Source organism: Lepisma saccharinum, chromosome 15, assembly GCF_977018435.1.
Source record: "Lepisma saccharinum chromosome 15, izLepSacc3.1, whole genome shotgun sequence".
NCBI lineage: Eukaryota > Metazoa > Arthropoda > Insecta > Zygentoma > Lepismatidae > Lepisma > Lepisma saccharinum.
Window position 1 is genome coordinate 24890035 of NC_139243.1, and position 20015 is coordinate 24910049.

The following is a 20015-nucleotide window of genomic DNA, read 5'->3' on the forward strand; positions in this document are numbered from 1 at the left end:
TGTCATTCATTTTATTCAAGTATTAGGTGCGCAAATTAATTCTTGGCCTTTTTTCAAGAAGAAAGAAAATGTTTATTCCCGAAGAATAGTCTACATTTTAATCAGTGAAGTAATCTCCATTGGAATTTTCCGCTTGTCATCTTCCGGGCCCCTGGCGAAACCCCTGCCGATTGAATGACACCAGTTTAGAGACTATAAAGTCAACAGTGCTATTTACTATGATACCTCTTGAAGGTTTCTGAAGTGGGAATCCAGATGGTGCTGAAGGGGCCAGGTCAGGGCAATAAGCTGCATGAAGCAGAACTTCCCAATCCAACCCAATGATTAGAGCATCTCCTTAGTTCCTTTTGCAGTGTGCAGCCTGATCTCATCATGCAGCAGTATCACCTGTCCAGGTCCACTGCTGGTAAATGGTCTTTTTCTCTCAATCGATTTGCTCCAAGTCTTCATCCTCCATTCTTTGGCTGTCCAGGATGCTGTTCATTGAAATTTTCCTCCTGGAATCATTGAACCCAGTTCTTGCAGGTGCTGTATGACACAACGTCTTCACTAAAGACCGAACAAATCTTTTCCCACCTCAGCACTGCTTGGCATGCTACTTTTTGAACATTATGACCACTAATACGTCTTTGTTACAATGTCTGCTGTTGGGTATTTTACCTTTCTAGGTTGGTATTGGAGTACCCAAAGAAGGCAGGGAAATTTCCAATTTGAACTATTCCAACAATAAAGTATAATAGGTGAATTAATTTAGGAGCCGAGAATAAATTTGTACACTTAATAACATTTGCAATTTTTATTTTATTACTACAGGTTGTCAGTTGTAATCTTGCATATTGATACTTTACCAAAGTTCTCTCTGTTTGTAGTGATTTGTAAACATATGGTCCATGGGCAGCAAGAAGACGCGCATGAATTTATGAGGTACCTGATAGAAAGCATGGAGAAAGCATATTTATCCAGAGTGAAACCATTGAAGTAAGTTATGGGGTTATTTTCTTTGAATCATATTTATACATTACCATATTTTAACTTTTAGCAGATGAGACCTTTTAATAACCGTAAGCCTCTTGGGGTGTGCTTTACAATTGCGCAGTGATGTACAAAATCATGACAGGGAGACAAGGGTGTACTGTAGATTGGTTTTATTACATTGAAAAAGTGTCAGAAGTTAACTTTTGGTATCCCTTTCCCGACAAGCGCAATTAGAAAAAAGTAAATGTTACACAAGAAATTTCTTGGGAAAGATTCATGTCTCCCGTGCAAAATAATAAACTTAATACTGCTATGCTCTCACGATCATAAAAATTTAAGAAATTCGTGCCAACAATTACTTAGGTTAGGCAGCATGCTAGGTAGATTGTGTATGTGTGCATGTATTTAGCACATGGCAAGGAGAACTGTTTGCTTTTGTTGTTTCTGTGTGACCACAGTAATATGGTCTAGAGGAGCAGTTTGTTAAGCTACTGAAATTGAGAGGTGTAAGAGATTACCTTTTGAGAAGGCACAAAAAGTCAACCTCACTTCCATGTAGTACACCACATCAACTACAATGTTGCAGACCAACTAGGATCTTGACCTATGGCCAATTTAATCCTCTGTAGGATATGTCCATGTCCATATATGTGCTGAGTGCCCCTTTATAGCCTCAGCTTTTAACTAGTTAAGGGATTTTAGTATCGGATGAGTGTTGATTTAGTTAGTGGCTGATCCCAATATAATGTGATAGGTGCAAATAGCCTTAGTGCTGACACACCTGAAAATTTTATTTCAATCAGTTACTGAAATTCAGGTACCCAGGTTAGATAATACCATTGCTAGAACTGATGTAAATGATCAACAACACTGGTTTTTGTGGTACTGCATAACAATTTTAATTCTTATGATCATAACAATTTGCCTTGAATGATGTGCTTCTCTAAATAGGTTATTTCTCTTGAACTTAATTTTACAAACTGCGAAGTTTTTAGTAACGTTGTGCATGAAGTTTGTCTGCATTTTTCCGGCTGAATGCTATTTTGTCGTATGTTCATCTGCACTAACTTCTCGAGAGGCCCGATTAAAGTTTGATTTATGTGTAGTTGCATAAACATTTTATCATTGTTGAAAATTCACACCACCTAACAACCAGATATGTTGCTTTGGAGTGGGACACATTAACATATACAGAACATGATTAACTCGTGTTTTGACAAAAAGTGGAGATATGATAAAAACAGCATTCAGCTGCTGATTTGTTGCTAGACTAACTGAATTGTTTGCACTCTTATCTTTGATGTGTGTCATCCTATGTTCAGTCTGATATACATCTTGTATCATGAGGATTATAAGGGTGCTACTTGAGAGAAATCAGTGACCTCTGCTGTAGAAAGGTAGATAATAGTGACATTTCAAGTTAGTGCACTGACAGAAAAAGTGCAAGAAGTCTAAATGTAATATTTTTTTTATTAAGTTGTTTCTCTGAATCTCTTTCAGACTTGACAGCAGTAGCAAGGAAACAACACCATTTAACCAGATATTTGGTGGATACATTCGGACTGAAGGTAATTTTTCATTGATGTGGTAATATTAAACTCAAATAAAATTAATACTAATGAGTGGTGTGTTTCAGAAATGCATATGTAGAAATTGATATTAATATTAATAATAACCCGTAGAGCAACAGCCCATTGAGGGCCTGAGCCTACCTACCGACTGCCGGCCTCCCTCCTACCTGATCCTACTCACACCCAAGATGGGAGATCATCCAACCCATTACGGGGTAACTTGTGGTCAGCACATCGAATCCCCAGTCATTGTTGTAGAATTATTTTCCTGTAGTTTACGGTTATTATTATCATGGATGTATTTAAATTGTTAAATGAATCACATCGTCGCATAAAATTCACTTGCGAACCCGTGAATAACAACGTAATTTCTTTCCTTGATCTGCAAATTAAGACAACTGACACAACAATTCAAACATCAGTCCATAGGAAAAAAATTAGCAGGGGAAAAATACATCCATGTCAATTCAGAACATTCACGTACAACAATGGATAATATATTTTTAATTTTTTTCCTGTGAGCACAAAGCAGGCTTGCTACGCGACTGGAAAACCTGGAAAACAGGGAAAAGTCAGGGAATTTTGTTGGTCAGGGAATTTGGCATATTTTCTGGAATTTACGTGCATTTTGGAGTTGGAGGAGAACCAGTTGCAAAATGAACGAACGGTTCATTTCCACTTCCGAGTTCGGTTCTTATGATTCCAGTCCCCCAAAAAGATTCAGTTCAGAAACTTGTTCCTCTCGTCATTATGACTTCTAGTCTGTTACGTACAAAATTATGGTTCCTTCGCATTTCGATTCTATATTTATTCACTCTCGGATCTAGGTTCTTGGATCCGTTCATTGTGCAACTCATTCTTGTGAACGTGTTCAAGACTGGAATTTGGAGAGGTGAGAGATATTTCCTTAGAGAACAAGCTACTCAAGACGAAACCTACGCACCAGCCATCCTCCGAATTTCTTGTGGAAAAAATGTTGCTTTAGCTTTGTGTGTGGTGAGGAAATTTCCTTTCTTCAAGAACACACCCGTTCGGAACCCGTTCTCTTTTGATACGTGAATTGGAGCAGGTTGGTGTTCGGACAGTTCATTGGTTTTGGATCTGCAATAAAGCTTGAAGAGCAGAATTTCACGTAACTGGCCGTGGTTGACGTCACACTGGATGGGTGCGGATGACGAGTAAAAACAAAGGGACTCACTATTTCGTTCCCCCCGTGATCCCGTTCTGTGAATTTGAGTCCTTCGTTTGCAACCCGTTCAGAAGCAACCTGATCAACTAGTTCATTTGCTCGTTGTCGTAGTTTTTACATTGCAGAGATGTGTTACACCCAAGAAATTAGTGATTTTATGCAGTATCAGTGACGTCATTATTAGAATATGCACGTGTTTTGTGCATGTAGAACGAATTTATTTTTTAAATACTGGTGCGAAATAGAGGAATTAAACGTACGCTGGTCACACATTGTTGTTGGGTTAGGAACGTTGGTTTGATGCCGATAGTAATTTTACGTATTGTTTGCGTGTAGAATGAAATTATGCTGAAAAGTGGTGAAAATGAGCCCCCCAAGTTCCTTTTGTTTTATTACGATTTCATCATGCTACAAATGCAACTTTTACATGGTTCGATTTTGATTTATGTCTGTTAACACATACTGCAGAGTTTTAGCAATTACTTAAGATTTTGTCAATATATGCTTTTGTGGTTAGGTTAGGAATGTCAGGTTTGGTTGTCTTAGAATTAAAATAAAGACCCTGAATGCACTCTGCTAAGGTTCCGATTTATTTCTACATTCATTCCCACTAGTTTACGATACTTAGTGTTGCTTGTCAACCGGAGAATACCTTGTCCGTGGGAAGCGTGTATGATTGAGTAGGGTCATTTTGAAGTTTTTTTCAACATAAATAACTTTTTTCGAATTCAAATAGTGCTCATTATTTTAAGGAAGGTTCAAATTTTGTTTCACAATGATTGCCAAAATTCTATGATAATTAGTCTTCCTGCTAGGAAAATTTGAAAAAAAATCATAAAACATTCGGAACTGTTACTTTTTAAAAGACAGATTTCGATGTTTTTCGTAATATAAATTTGGTTCCAGCATGTGGAAAACTCAAATAATGGAGATATTTGATTCCAAAGTATGGCCCGCGTATATATTTTTTTTTAGGTGTATGGTTGGTCACTGGCCCCATTCAAGTTCTGAATTTCCGTAATATGTACTATTTTCAATAAATTAAAAAATATAATCATTCAACTTATTGCATATTTTCTAAAGGTACATGACGTAATTTTCTGTTGTTTCTCATTTGTATTGATATGGACTAATTGAGGTTGTACGTATACAGGTTACATTGTAAAGCTTTGATATATGCCACATTTTTTTATTGATTTTTTACACCACCTTAATTGTAATGACTTAGTGAAAATGGGGAAGTACAATAGTTATTTATTTTTTCATTGAATAGCATTATTTTAATCACTTGGTAAATTTTCAGCTAATAACTGTGTATATTCATATTCATAATAATTAACGTGCCTGCATATTTAATTGAAAAACATGAGGTTCAAAAGCAAAAATCATGACGACAAACATGTCTGGAAAAATTTTATTTCTGGTCTGGAAAACCTGGAAAAGTCTGGGAATTTCATAATCAAAAAATCGTAGCTACCCTGACAAAGACTGTGTTCTAATAATAAGGATATCAAATATGAAGAAGAAAGGCTTTTTAATATAGCAAAAGAAAATAGCTTTTACACTAACAGAATAAACCAAATCAAAAAACAAGTCGCAAGAAAGCTAAAGGAAAAGAGAAATGCAGACAAAGATGAAAAATCTGTTAAAAATAAATTTGTGTGCATTCCATTCCACAAGGGATTCTCACAAAATTGCCAAAATTTTTAGAAGATTTAATTTCAAAGTTGTTTTTAGATCACCAAGAAGTTTGGAATGTACATTTAATGAATTCAAAATGAGAAACTCTCTACCAGATGTGGAAACCACAGGAATATATAATATAAGTTGTTCATGTTCAAAGGATTATGTGGGACAAACAGCAAGGAAAATGGCAATAAGATGGCACGAACAGGATTTGGACATTATAAATCTAAACCCAAGAACAGGTTTGTCAGCTCACATCATCGAAGAGAAGCATTTGATTAAAAAGAGAAGGGTTTTAAAAAGATTGACGGGAAACATAGAGGTGAATGTCTGGGAAGCTTCGTTCATTGCAGAAGAACAATGGAATAAATTAAATATTGAAAATGGTAACATAGATCCAGTATGGAGTTTTCTTTTTCACAAATGGAGTAAGCCACCATCTTTAAAATTTAATGTAACAGAAAACATCAAAAGACTTTGTGAAAACAATGATGACTTTGAATTACCATATGATATTTGGGATTCATAATTTTAAATATGCCGCGCCAATTAAGGCAAGGATTGAGGTGGCGTGTAAAACAGGTTAAAAAGGATGAAAAGTTGACTCAATATCAACTGACCCCATACATGTAAAACCTTTATGTTCTAATCCTAATTTTTAAAACCCCAAATCTAAAATAGTCCATAAAAAAACCTTTACACACGAAACACATTAAAAACCCCTTCACACTGCCATGCTCTCGGTTACGAAGTATGCATCGAACTGCACACATACTTTCTGCAGTGCTGTCATTTCGAAACAAGAGTTCAGGAAAAGTAACATAGGGAAGATGAGTTGGGAGAGTTGAGTAGCAGGAGTTGAGCTGCATGTGCATCCACAGTGACAGGGTCCCAACAGTTGTGCCAGGTAGATACAGCCATTATGGAAAAAGAAATATAAGGGGCTTGGCCCGAATCCATATGCCCACACTCTCCAGCTTATAAATGCAACAAACTGAAGTGCAAGATTTGTCTGATTTTCATCTCTTGTTCCACCTTCATATTCACAGTGCCATGGGTAATTTCACCTTCGACCCCAAAGACACTTGAACCCCAGAATCAACAATCATTCCTCATCTACCCAAAAAATCCATTTCACCACACTATCTTCGACTGTTTCAGAGTAGCCATTATCCATAGTCTACTCCTGTCTTACAAACACATCATTTCGGAAATGCTGTGAAACATCCTACATATCAATTATCATGCTACCTTGTCCCCCAAACTCAACATAGCACTCAGAACTGCAATACGGTACCACCCGTTCTTCTCCAATGAACATTTCTGCAATGTTGCAGGACAACGAGACTCCGTCACCTGGACCTACAGTCTGTAGGGCTGTGTGTTGTCCATATATCTGCTGAGCGCCTCTTTACAGCCTCAGCTTTTAATCTAGGTAAGAAGATTTTCATCCTCTGCGAGACATGTCGATTTTAGCTACAATAAGGGGCTTATAAGTGCAAAAAGTTTTTTTATTTCCATCAATTCCACTCCCGTAAACATGTGCAAGATATTTTCATTTTGTGTGGTGCTTGACCTTCCTTTTTTGTGTATAGGCATGAGCTGATGCTAATGTATCGGGAATCGGCCAATATCTGCCTTATCTATATTTTTGGTAAATAAAAAAGCAACATTTTGGTACAAAAACCAAGTCAATTTCGGGTTCAAAAGCGATAAATAAAATACAATTTCGCTGTTATAGCGGTGAAAAAGCAGTATATAAAATGCCATTTTGGTTTTAAAATTGAGACTATAATCCCAAATTTGATTTAAAAACTGCACTTACTACACAAAATAAACATATCCCTTCTAATAGCACATTTATGTTTTTACCAGAATACTAAGTATATAGGGGTCTATTTTTGCTTCTCAAATATTTAGAGCAGAATTCATGAATGTTCCGTGAATTGCATAACTTGCAGGATAATTCTGACCTCAGAAAGTGTCGCATTGGTAAATAAACACTAAATTTCATGTTTGAGTCTATTTCGCATTTTGCAGTTCATTTCGCATTATTTCGTGACAAAACAGGGTGGGAAAATGCACCTCACACCTTTCAGAAACATGAAAAATTAACATTAGAATGTGTTATTTCACATTTAGTGTTTTCGTCAAAAACAAAATATGCATGCCTCTAGGTATCGGTTCATCATTATTTGTCCAGAGTTTGCAAAAGTTCTTGGGAGTTGGAAAAAAATCCATGCAACACTTTTGCAGAGTCTAATTATCCTGGATATTAGGTGAAATTCAAATTTTTCATTTATTTTGCACCAAATTTGATGTGAAGAAACTTTTTTTCAGCTATTTTAATATTTTGAGTAATTCTTTGAATATTTTAAAGTAAAAATTGGTTTACTGATAAGCAATAGTACTGATGAATCTGTGTCATTCTCAATTTTAATATTCTTGTGTCTTTCTCTGAATAGATAAAGCAAAACTAGTAAATGAACATGGTATAATTAAAATGGGATTCTTACATGTTGATATAATTAGGGCTAAGCCGATACCAATGCCAATGTATCAATTGGAATTTAATTACCGATGTCTAGAGGCATGCATATTTCGTTTTTGACGAAAACATGAAATGTGAAATAACACCTTGTAATGCTAATTTTTCGTGTTTCTGAAAGGTGTGAGGTGCATTTTCCTACCCTATGTTGTCACAAAATGATGCGAAATGAACTGCAAAATGCGAAATTGACTCTTAAACATGAAATTTACCGTTTATATACCGATCCGAGTCTTTCTGAAGTCAGAATTATCCTGAGAGTTATGCAATTCACGGAAAATTGATTAATTTTGCTGCAAACATTTGAAAAGCAAAAATTGACCCAGTTATACAGGAATAAACTTAATGTGCTATTACAAGGGATATGTTTATTTTGTTTAATAGTGCAGCTTTTAAATCAAATTTCGGATTATATTTACATTTTTAAAACCAAAATGTCATTTTATGTCCTTTTTTTCACCGCTATAACAGCGAAATTTCATTTTATTTACTGCTTTTGAACCCGAAATTGACTCTGTTTTTGTACCGAAATTTTGCTTTTTTATTTACCAAAAATATGTACCTCTACTGGTATCAGCTGACACTTTCCTGGCATTTTGGTCTCACAGGCTCGGTGACATATTCACTGCGTTCAAATATCCTGGAAATTATGCAAGAATTTGTTTCTTTTTATTTTATACCAGTTTTATGTGAAGAAACTAAATTTTGTGATAACACATAATTTAATATTCTGATATAATTCTTGAATATTTTAAAACAAACATCTTGGTAAATTGATGCATATAATTAGTGCAATACACACTAATATTACTCACATTTTTGAAAAATTCGTAACCTTACAATTTTGAAACATCCATATCGGTATTGGTTGAAAATGGTTTCGGCTCAGCCGTAATATTAATCCATTTCCTGAACGACTTTTAATAGTTTCAGTGGGAATTGTTAGGGTTGACATCATTGTTATCAGTATCACCTCCACCCTAATGTTTCTCTGTAAATGTGAATTTATTTTATGCGCACTTGTGTCTTTCTCCATTCTCTTGCAATTTTTCATCTCTTCCAGTGATGTGCTTGCAGTGCAGATCTGTATCAACTACATTCCAGCATTTCCAGGATCTCCTTCTCGATATTAGACGTGTCTCCACACTGGACGAAGCAATGTCAGCTTACTTTTGTCGGGAGCGGTTAGAGGGTGATGACGCATACCGCTGTGAAAGGTGTCAGCGCAAAGTTTCAGCAACAAAAAAGTTTTCTATTGAAAGACCACCTCATGTGCTTTGCATTCAGCTCAAAAGGTATTTTTTTAATGTGAATATTTATCTGGACATATATTTTAAGGCAATAATTTTTCGTACCAGAGCATAGCATGCTAGAAAGCCAGGTAACCAGAATTGAAATCTTAAGTTAATGCATGGACTGGTAATGTGACTTGATCCAATGTTGCATGAAAATTTTTGAACCAATTTTGATTTTGGTTTTTAAGATTACAATATACAGGGTGTCCAAAAAGCCATACAGTCGAGACTTTGAACATACAGTACTTAACTTTTGTACAAAAAGTGATACACATGAAACTTACACTGGGTATTAACTTTGTCTGTGTGAATATTTTTAAAACATTAAACAATAAAATCATGAACTACATGAACATTTAGTATGCAGAAAAAGTTACTAAGGTGTTAAATAAAAATTGTGCAAAGTAAGAACAAACATGGGTAAAAGAGCTGTCGAGTTGCTTGCAAAATTTTTCAATGTGCATGGATGGTCCCTGTGAGTATTTATTGAATTAATATAGGAACATTAAATTTTTATGCGTTAAAGATGATTTATGTAGTTAATTATGACATATTCATAAATAATGTGTTTTTTTACATTAGGAGCTGTAGTGGCAACATTGGTCGTGTCAAGACACAGTACCAAATGTGCCCAGATTGAAAGAAAAAGAGAAAAAAATAATTGTTCAAAAAGATAGGTAGGTTAGTGTTTTGTACTATAAATTCCAAATCTTCAATTGCATTTCCAGCATTCCAAATATATGAGCTGTAAAATTAATGTTCCAAGTCTTCTCGTAAATCAGTGATTGCAAAACTGTCGATTGCGAGCTACAGGTAGCTTGCGGAGACATTTTCAGTAGCTCATTGGGCTGACAGGGATCTTGGGAAAATTTTGGAACATTCCGTCTTCATGCTCGTACCACTTGCACCACTGGCAGTGAATAGCCGGACCCATATTTCAAGAAGCAAAACTAACAATATCATTCTCATGTGTGACGATTACTCGCGAACCAATTAAAAACAAGACATTTTTGGGTAAGGTTGAAAAAATTATCCTTATATGCTGTTCATGTCTGTCCGCTAGTAGCAACCAACTCTGTAACTGGCAGAGATGCATTTTGTTTACATGACGAAGTACCAAATACTCCCATCACTGCACCATACATTAATTCTATGATGAGCCGGTCTGTCTGGCTGTAAGAGATAACAATGAATCTAAAATGATCTGTCGATATCTCGGAAACTAATAAGTAGAATATAGATTTTTTTTTCTTTCTTGAAGTTCAAAACCTTGCAAATGCAAGTTTAACGGAAAATAAATAGTTTTGATTGTTTCATTTGTTTGTAAAAAGAAAAATTTCAATACATTTTAAATATTTTACGAACCGAGAAAAATTCTTAAAAATTCCAATTGACCCTTGATAGCTCACCATGTGTTGACAAATCTGGGAAGTAGCTCCAAGGCTCGGAGTGTTTGGAGATCTGTGTTGTAGATTTGACATGGGTACACAAGCAATTATTCCTACATGTGAGATGGGAATAAAGTGTGAAAAATTGGAGAATATTACAAGAATATAGAAATTAGCTTAAATATCATGTTATTCCCTCACAGCAGAACAGAACAGCACTGTACTGAATTAAATCTGTCCTGCATGGATTATAAGTGTAATTTTTACCTAAGTGAGTTTTGTCCATTCTCTGGGTCATTGAAGTGGCCAGCATAACTGGTAAAAAGGATATACAAGGTGTGTTCAAAAAAAGACCGGATTGTTGGAATAGCAACTTTACCTGAACATGTACATCTTATTCATGTTTGTCCCCTTCAAAGTACTGTCCTTAGCTGGCCACATACCACTCCCAACGTTTCTTCCAGCTTTGAAACGCCTCCTGGAACGTTTCTTCCGGAATGCTCTTTAGGTCCCTCGTACTTTTTTTTTTATGTCATCAATTGTGTCAAACCGACGACCTTTCAATGTCGATTTCAATTTTGGAAAGAGGAAAAAGTCTGCCGGAGCCAAATCTGGGGAGTATGGAGGCTGAGGAATCACAGTCGTCCTGTTTTTGGACAAACATTCAGTCACAAGTAGAGTGGTGTGAACCTGCATGTTGTCCTGACAGTACGCGGTGCATTCCCAATTTGTCCGTCAAAATGGCGTGACACGATCCCACACTAATGTTAGTCTCTTCTGCTAGCTCCCTCACTGTTAATCGACGATTTGCCCACACCAATTCACACACTAGGTTGATGTGAACGTCGTCTGTTGACGTGGACGGTCGCCCACTTCGAAGATCTTCATCCGTCGAAGTTCTCCCAGTTTTGAACCAAGTGTACCAGTCACAACACTGTGATCGGCTCATTGCTTCATCACCTAAGTCTTCCCGAAGCATTGTGAACGTCTCTGTGGCACTTTTACCGAGCTTGAAACAAAATTTAACGCACACACATTGCTCGTGCAAATCTTTAATTTTTCACACAGCCACAAAATGTCCCACTGACCGCTGCAGACTCTTGACACGTGTTGCTTGCGCGTGCGAACAGCTTGCACTGAGCTCCGGGCCTTGTTGCAATGTACTTCACAAAGATGCCTCTAGATGGTGCAACTGTGTTCATTTGATTCTATCAAATAGTTTGCACGTAGTGCACTCAATCCGGTCTTTTTTTGAACACACCTTGTATATTTAAACTCATCTCTAACCTCATGTTTTTCCTTTTGTAAATCACTTTTTAGGACTTACACCCTTTATCCCCACCCATTACAAAAATATGGTTGGTATAGAACCCCCCCAAGGCATTTATTAGAGACAAGTGAAGCCCAAGAGTTGTTTTTATGCAGGTATAAGGCTGGAAAAATTCCCCCCTTACATCACATTAAGTACCCCCTTAAAAAAATCATCTAGATCACCCATCGTCATGAGTAGCCTAAAGAGTAAGACAGGGGTCCCAAGTTCAAATTCTGGCCTGTGCATAGGTGTTTCTTTGCAAGTGCAATCATATCACTCATCCTCTCAGTTAGCCAGAAAGTGAAGTAAAATAAACCAAATTAATCAATTAATTAAACCTAAATAGAGCAACGTAAGACAAATAGAAATAAGGCAGATTTGTTACAATGTGTTTTGTAAATACACACACTGTGTTTAGTCCATAATTTTTGTTTTCTTCCGTAGGTTTAGTGTGATGGGAGGTAAAATTGCAAAGCACGTTCCATTTAGACAAAGATTGGACCTTAGTCGGTATTTATGCCAACGTTCAGTGGCTACATATGAACCTTTACAGTACAAATTAGTTGCTATGGTGACGCATATGGGTCCTTCACCGAATTGTGGGCACTACACTGCAGTTGCTGAAACGTCGGGTGGACAGTTCTATCAATTTGATGATGGTATGGTAAGTAAAGAGCTTCTTTGTAACTACCATGAAATATGGATTTTATATTTTTGTGCTTTGCACATATAACCTTTAGTTGGAGCTTGTGAACGATCTTGAAATACTAAGCATTTCATGCACACACCTATATAGCAGTGTGTCTTACCAGTCAAAAAATTATAGGGCAGGTATTAACAGTTATATATTTTATATACTTCATTATATCTCCTCTTGAGGTCAAGATTTATTGCTTTTTTTTTTTTTTACAGTATAGTGAATTTGCATTGTTATATACATGTTCTGGGATTTGATAAAATTGAATATTTGGAAATCTAAAATTGTATTAAGTTTTGATTAAGATTTCTTCACTTTGTTTCTTTAAACTTACATTCTTTTATGCTTTGTAAAAAATAGGGATGGGCCGATATGAAATTTTGACCGATACCTATAACCGATATTCTACCGATCCGATATAAAATTAGAAATGGTCCTTGAAGACCCTGAAATTTTCATTGATTTCCGTAATAAATGTGTGTTTCGAGCTGATTGCAATGCAAAAGAGGTTGAATATTTAGACATTTACTTTTTCAGAAAGTAGGGCATGGAGATTATCCATAAAAATTACAACAAAATGGCAGAATTTTGCACTAAATTATAAGATATTTATCGATATATCGGATCGGTAAAATAATCGGTAGTTTTACCGATAAACCGATACAACGATATGCCTATATCGGCCGATACCGATAGAGTATCGATTAATCGGTCCCATCCCTAGTAAAAATATTATTAAAGTAATGTGGCCATTCCCATCCAGGATGAAGCATTAACTTTTTACATGCATTAATAATTACAGCAAGTCTAAATCTCTTGTTAAAAGTACAGCTTCAGTTTTCATCTTAACTGGCCTTGAGGTAGGGGTTTTTCATTGATCAAAAATATCTATTTTCTTAATAGTCCCCTACTCTCCGCAAAATGACTTCGGACCTCATGGGAAATCTGCCATAGTAATCAGTCTTATCAGTTTGTAGCCTTGCATCTAGTGTTGTTTTGTTTCGAACAGGGGGATTGTTTCTGCATGAACGTATCTGGCAACAGTGTATTACTGCTGATAAGCGAGTTAATTTCATTTCATATTGTTAGTTGACACAGGAAGGGTGACTTTCTTCTGTAGTGGGTGTGATAAATTGTTCATGTTTTCGTGTGGTGCACTTTGTGTTGGATATTTTTCTACTGTATTTCTGATCCGAAGCATATCCACTAAATGTTCCTTAAGAACATTGATATATCAGTCAATCACCCCGTGTCAATAGTCAGAGACCAATGTACATGATGCACCCGCATGTATGAAATTTGATCCAGAGGGAAAGCACCATGGTAACACCTCGAGGGGCACCAGACAGTTATTGGACGCACCTTGGTTCCAAGGGTATCATAAGCGGGGACGAACATGTCGTTGTCAGAGCAAAATGGTTAGTTAATTGCTGTATCTAATAGCTTAATAATAGCTTTTCACGTGAATTTTTTGTATTTTTTGTGCGTTTGTTATGAGGTTCGAAGTCATTTTGTGGCAGGTGTATATATAAGTAGGGGACTATTAAATAAATATTAAGAGAAAGGAAAGAAGGGTCAAGAAAAGTCAAGAATTTTGGATTTGTTATTTTGACACACCCTGTATAGCAATGTAATATGCTAAGTAGGGGCTTTTAAGTTTATTTTGAGCATGTAACACTGAAAATTGTTAATTGCTGAAAGGGTGCTCGACGAAGGAGGAAAAAAGAGCCAGTCCTGTGTTGCTCAGGTTTTGTTCAGCCAGGACCTCGGCACATGATTGAGGCAGGTTTCTTCAGCATGATCCTGAGTTCAAAACTGAATCCATTGAGAACTTTTGACTTTTACCTTGTGATGCAAATTAAGAGCTAGTTAGAGGAAGATTAGATGGTTAAAATTTAGAGGCAATTTTAACAATATATCTACATCGACTGATCTGTTAGTGTATTGATCTTTCTGTCCGATCCTTAATGGTAGTTTTTTTGGTGGTTGTGTGATCAGAAATATGATACGAGATTGAGGCCTCTGTGTCAGATGCCATTACAACTAAGCCTTCGGCTTTAGATCAATTGGTATATGTCAGTTTTTATGAAGATATATGTGACATTGAGAAGAATTTGAATGCAGCAGAAACTCAATTAGTAGAGGCATGCATATTTTGTTTTTGACGGAAACACAAAATTTGAAATGGCACACTGTAGTATTCGCTTTTCATGTTTCTTAACACTAGAGCGGTGAAGGATCTATTATCCCTCTAGAATAGCAGGAATGGGTCAATTTGACCCCTCATAGGAAATGCATTTAAAAATTCTAATTATTTTAGAATGGGAAGATATTTTTAATTTATATTAGGGATGGGCCGATATGAAATTTAGGCAGATACTGAAAGTACCGATATAAAATTTGCCAATACCGATAACCGATATTCTACCGATCCGATATAAAATTAGAAATGGTCCTTGGAAGAACCTGAAAGATTCATTGACTTTAATAAATGTGTGTTTCAAGGTAACTAGTGAAAACGAAATTGCATATTTAGACATTTACCTTTTTAGAGATAATTCATAAAAATTACAACAAAATGGCAGAATTTTGCACTAAATTATCAGATATTTATCGATATATCAGATCGGTAAAATAATCGGTAATTTTACCGATAAACCGATATGTCTATATCGGTCGATACCGATAGAGTACCGATTAATCGGTCCCATCCCTAATTTATATTATTTTCTTTGCTTTAAGTATTATAATCAAAGTGTTTAGGTGGTTTGAGATACATTTTGATTACAAATAAAAATTATAATAATCAACAACTGAACACTACAGAATATGCAACATTTCACCATGGTAAACTGCTACTTGATGCGGCAAGTTTGGAGATGTCCCTCCCAGTCCAAGAACACTACCTACATGACGACAAAACTGTGACAAGTGGGAACATGCTAAATGCAGGATGACACAGGAACCGCAACCTAATGCTGATATTGCAGCCCACATAAATTAAACTTTACAGGGGTCAAATTGACCCCTCCCGCTGTTCTAGGGCTATAACACGAAATTTTACAGAAAGAAATTGTATTTTCTAGATTTCAATACACTATCTTAAAAAGGACAAAGAATTATGAAGTCACAAAAAAAAATTGAGGAAAAAATAAGAAAACAGGATAGTTATTAAGGAAATGTTGAAGGTAGGGGTCAAAATGACCCCTCCCGCTGTTCTAGTGTTAAAATGTACGAGGTACATTTTCCTACCATGTTCTGTCACAAAATGGTGCAGATGAACTGAAAGATACGAAATAAAATTTTAAACACTTTCTTTCTGAATTATTCTGTAAGTTATGTTTCAAGGAAAATTGATCAATTCTGCTGTGTGTATTTGAGAAGCAAAAATGGACTCATTCACACAAGAATAACTACTAGGAGTGAAATGTTTAATTTGTGTAATAAGTGTAGATTTAACATTAAATATGGGGTTACATTCTGCATTTTAACACTGACATGCCATTTTTATGTACTGCTTTTGATTCTGAAATGCCCATTTTTTGTACCAAAATCTTATCTTTTAATCTACATAAATATGTGGCCCTATCTATAACTTTTAAAATACCTTATATGTTACGCAAAATGTAATCATTTTTCATAAAAAACCAACACATAATTATTTATGTTGCATCTTTTCTGTATCCTCCTGTGTAGTACTTTTGTGGTGTAAATTTTCATTGTTAAAAAGAAAAGCTTAACTGACATTATTTTTTTCATTTCTAGGTCCGTCCCATCCCACTTAGTGTTGCCTTAAATACCAATGCTTACATTATTATTTATGAAATGGAGAGAAATGATTTAAGGTCTGGTAGTTACAGTGCCTCTTACCCATCCAGTTCGAAGAACTTGTCTCAAAAACCTGCCACAATTACCTCAGCTTCGTTAGTGAATGGTGAGTAATTTGAGCATAGTGTGTATTAATAAAGCATAAGTGTATGATCAGTGGCATTGCTAAACACACCAGGTGCAGGCCCACCAAATTTGGCAACCCATTTCAAACAAAATTACAAACTAACAACAACAGAGTAAGTCTTGAAGTTTTACGGTGACGAATGATTAGAGGCATGCATCTTTAGTTTTTGACGACATATTTTGTTTTTGACGAAAACACGAAATGTGAAATAACACATTCTAATGTTAATTTTTAAGGATTCTGAAAGGTGTGAGGTGCATTTTCCTACCCTGTTTTGTCACGAAATAATGCGAAATGTACTGCAAAATAGACGTAAATACGAAATTTTGTGTTTATTTACCGACTTGACACTTTCTGAAGTCAGGATTATCCTGTGAGTTATGCAATTCATGGAAAATGGATTAATTCTGCTGTAAATATTTGACAAACAAAAATGGACCTCTTTATACAGGAATAAACTTAATATTCTGGTAACGACATAAATGTGTTATTAGAAGAAATGTGTTTATTTTGTGTAGTAAGTGTAGTTTTTAAATCAAATTTAGGATTATATTCACAATTTTAAATCCAAAATGTCTTTTTATGTACTGCTATAACAGTGAAATTTTATTTTATTTACAGCTTTTGAACCTGAAATTGTGACTGTTTTTGTACCAAAATTTTGCTTTTTCATTTACCAAAAATATGTGCCTCTACGAATGATCAACAGGGTGGGCTCTGACACATTTCCAGAACTCATGAGGTCGATAGCACGAAAGAATCTTTTCATAGCAACAAAAGAATTTCAAGATACTGTAAACCCAAGTGGCATGCACTGAACCAGATTGAAATCAAGAATATAAATTTAACCATGTGTTTTGCCAGGAGAAAAAATTTAAAATAATTTAGGTGTCGGCTCATTTTCCCAGGACCTAGCTTTTTTTTTTTTTAATTTTGCAAATACGGTATAAGAAAGTCATGAATCCAACTAACATAGAGCCACACATTTTGAAATACAATCTTAAAACATTTATCAATTAATACAAAATTGAAATAAAGGTAAACAGCATGAATAACTATACTATACATTGTAATATATGGCCTACTCTACCATATTGTCACAGATATTAAAATTCATCTAGCAACAGTGCACAAATTTATAATGGCTTGGTTATTATTCTGATTTAATGGTACATGTGATGCAGAAAACACATGTACATTAAAAAATACATACTGTACCCGTATTTTCGAACTGAATATGAAAATCCGGGTGTCATTGTGACCAGACCTGTATTTTTCTACTCCTGAGTTTTGCTATACTTGGTCTGTTATGAAAATGTTAAAATATCAGTTAACAGCCATGTGTGAGTAGTGGTGATGTCACCGAAATCGATAGGCAAATAAAATGAGTTTTTCACAAATTATACAGAATTATTATGTATTTGTGTGAGAAATGATTACTGAATTGTGACCCCAGTGCAAAGTAAAGGATCCCTTGGGCACATGGAGGACAAGAGGATTGTGTGTGCTGACCAACGGAGCAGTCTGAATGGATCTGTGGATCACTAGCCAGTGCACGTCTGCATGACAAGTAAAGGAAAAGCCTTATCTGACTCATCGATGGAAACTTGTTTACTCATGTTATTAGATAATATTTTTTGTCTTACGTAGGGTCTGCAAAAAATGCTACACAACATTTTCGTGGAGTCTTCATTATCCTGGAAACTATGCAAATTGTGATATTTCTTTTTAATTTGCACCAGTTTTGTGTGAATTTTGTGGTTACATAACATGTATTTTAACATTAATAGTAATCAGTACAGGCACATATTTTTGGTAAATAAAGAAGCAAAATGTTGGTGTTATAGTGGTGAAAGAACGGATGAAAAGCAGCATATAAAAGACATTTTTGTTTTAAAATTTTGAACATAATCCAAAATTTGATTTAAAAGCCACTTATTACAAAATAAACATAACCCTTCTAATAGCACATTTATGTAGTTACCAGAGTATTAAGTTTGTACCTGTATAAAGGAGTCTATTCTTGCTTCTCAAAGATTTATATCAAATTAATCAATTTTCCGTGAATTGAATAACTCTCAGGATAAGTCAAACTTCAGAAAATGTCATGTTTAAGAGTGTATTTTGCATTTTGCAGTTCATTTCAAATCATTTTGTAGCCAAACAGGGTAGGAAAATGCACCTCACACCTTTCAGAAACATTAAAAATTAACATTAGAAAGTGTTATTTCATATTTCGTTTTTCGTCAAAAACGAAATATGCTCCTAAGTGAGCAGTATTTCAAACCTGTTAACTTTATTACAACTTTCAGGCATCGGTATCGGTGAGAACCAGTAAGAGATTTGACATTGTTATGGCTATTAGTTCAAATTGGTATTGTTTCAATCCTAATGTTAATGTGAATATTTTAAAAACTTTTAATTGTTACAACAGGGGTGTCTATCACTCAAGAAAAAGTAATCAACAAGTAGGTCAAGAAATTATACTTTTGGTCAAGAATTTTAGCTATCACAAACACCGATTGATTGATTTGGTTTATTTTACTTCACTTTTCTGCCCCTTTGGCAAATTGCGAAGATGAGGATGAATGAATGGTGGTAAGATAAGATGGATGAAGGGACAATCACAAATATATAGGGATGACAACAGGAGCCCCACATAAGATTATACTGGCTGAGTGAAGATGCCAGAGTCAAGGGTTCGAGACCCGGTGGAGGCACATAGTGGTTCAGATCCCACTTTGAACTGTAGGTCCAGTCCCAATTAGCCTTTCTGTGCATAAAGTGGACTTAAAACACGAAATCAATCAATCAAGATGCCAGAGCCTCACTAGTCTGCCAAATGCAGTCCGGGATGCATCCGCAAGTTTTAAACGGTTTTCATCTCAAAACGACCCATTTTAGTCATTACTTAGCCATTTTTAGGTGTTATTTTGGCATTTTAGTAGTTATTTTGGCAATTTTAGGCATTTTAGTTGTTAGGTGTTTTTAGGCCTAAAATGCCTAAGTAACGATTACAGTATTTACGCGTGTATAATGCGCACTCTGGTTTTTGATGGGTAAATGTTACAAAAAATTATATCTCATATATAATGCGCAGTACAAACCAGTTTAAAGAAATGGCTTCCTTAGTTGTAGGTCGTAAAGCTGTTGCTATTCTGATCAAGAGTGAATAACATCATACCTATTCAATAAGTCACCTGTTGCTATGTGAAGCAAGAGGAAAATACCATCTTGTGTAAACAATAAGTCTCCAACCCATGCCACCTCCCCCTCTCTTCCTCCACTGTGTTTAGCATCCCAAAGCTTTTACTCTTTAACCACCTTATTTATTCTGTAATAGTAGAAAGGGAGATCAAAATTACATTATGGATTTGCAGTGCTCAGGAAGTTATTTTC

At 35.5% G+C, this 20015-nt stretch overlaps 1 protein-coding gene across 3 annotated transcripts in view; it reads left to right on the forward strand.

Annotated features, from left to right (window-relative positions):
- Positions 1 to 20015, forward strand: part of LOC145999644 (uncharacterized) — a 58988-nt gene that overhangs the window by 20552 nt on the left and 18421 nt on the right. For all 3 annotated transcript variants that reach the window (XM_083136754.1, XM_083136753.1, XM_083136755.1), the window contains 5 exons: positions 870 to 978; positions 2476 to 2543; positions 9033 to 9264; positions 12409 to 12628; positions 16427 to 16595. In XM_083136754.1, coding sequence (XP_082992880.1) covers positions 870 to 978; positions 2476 to 2543; positions 9033 to 9264; positions 12409 to 12628; positions 16427 to 16595 — 798 coding nt within the window. The remainder of the gene's footprint in view (positions 1 to 869; positions 979 to 2475; positions 2544 to 9032; positions 9265 to 12408; positions 12629 to 16426; positions 16596 to 20015) is intronic.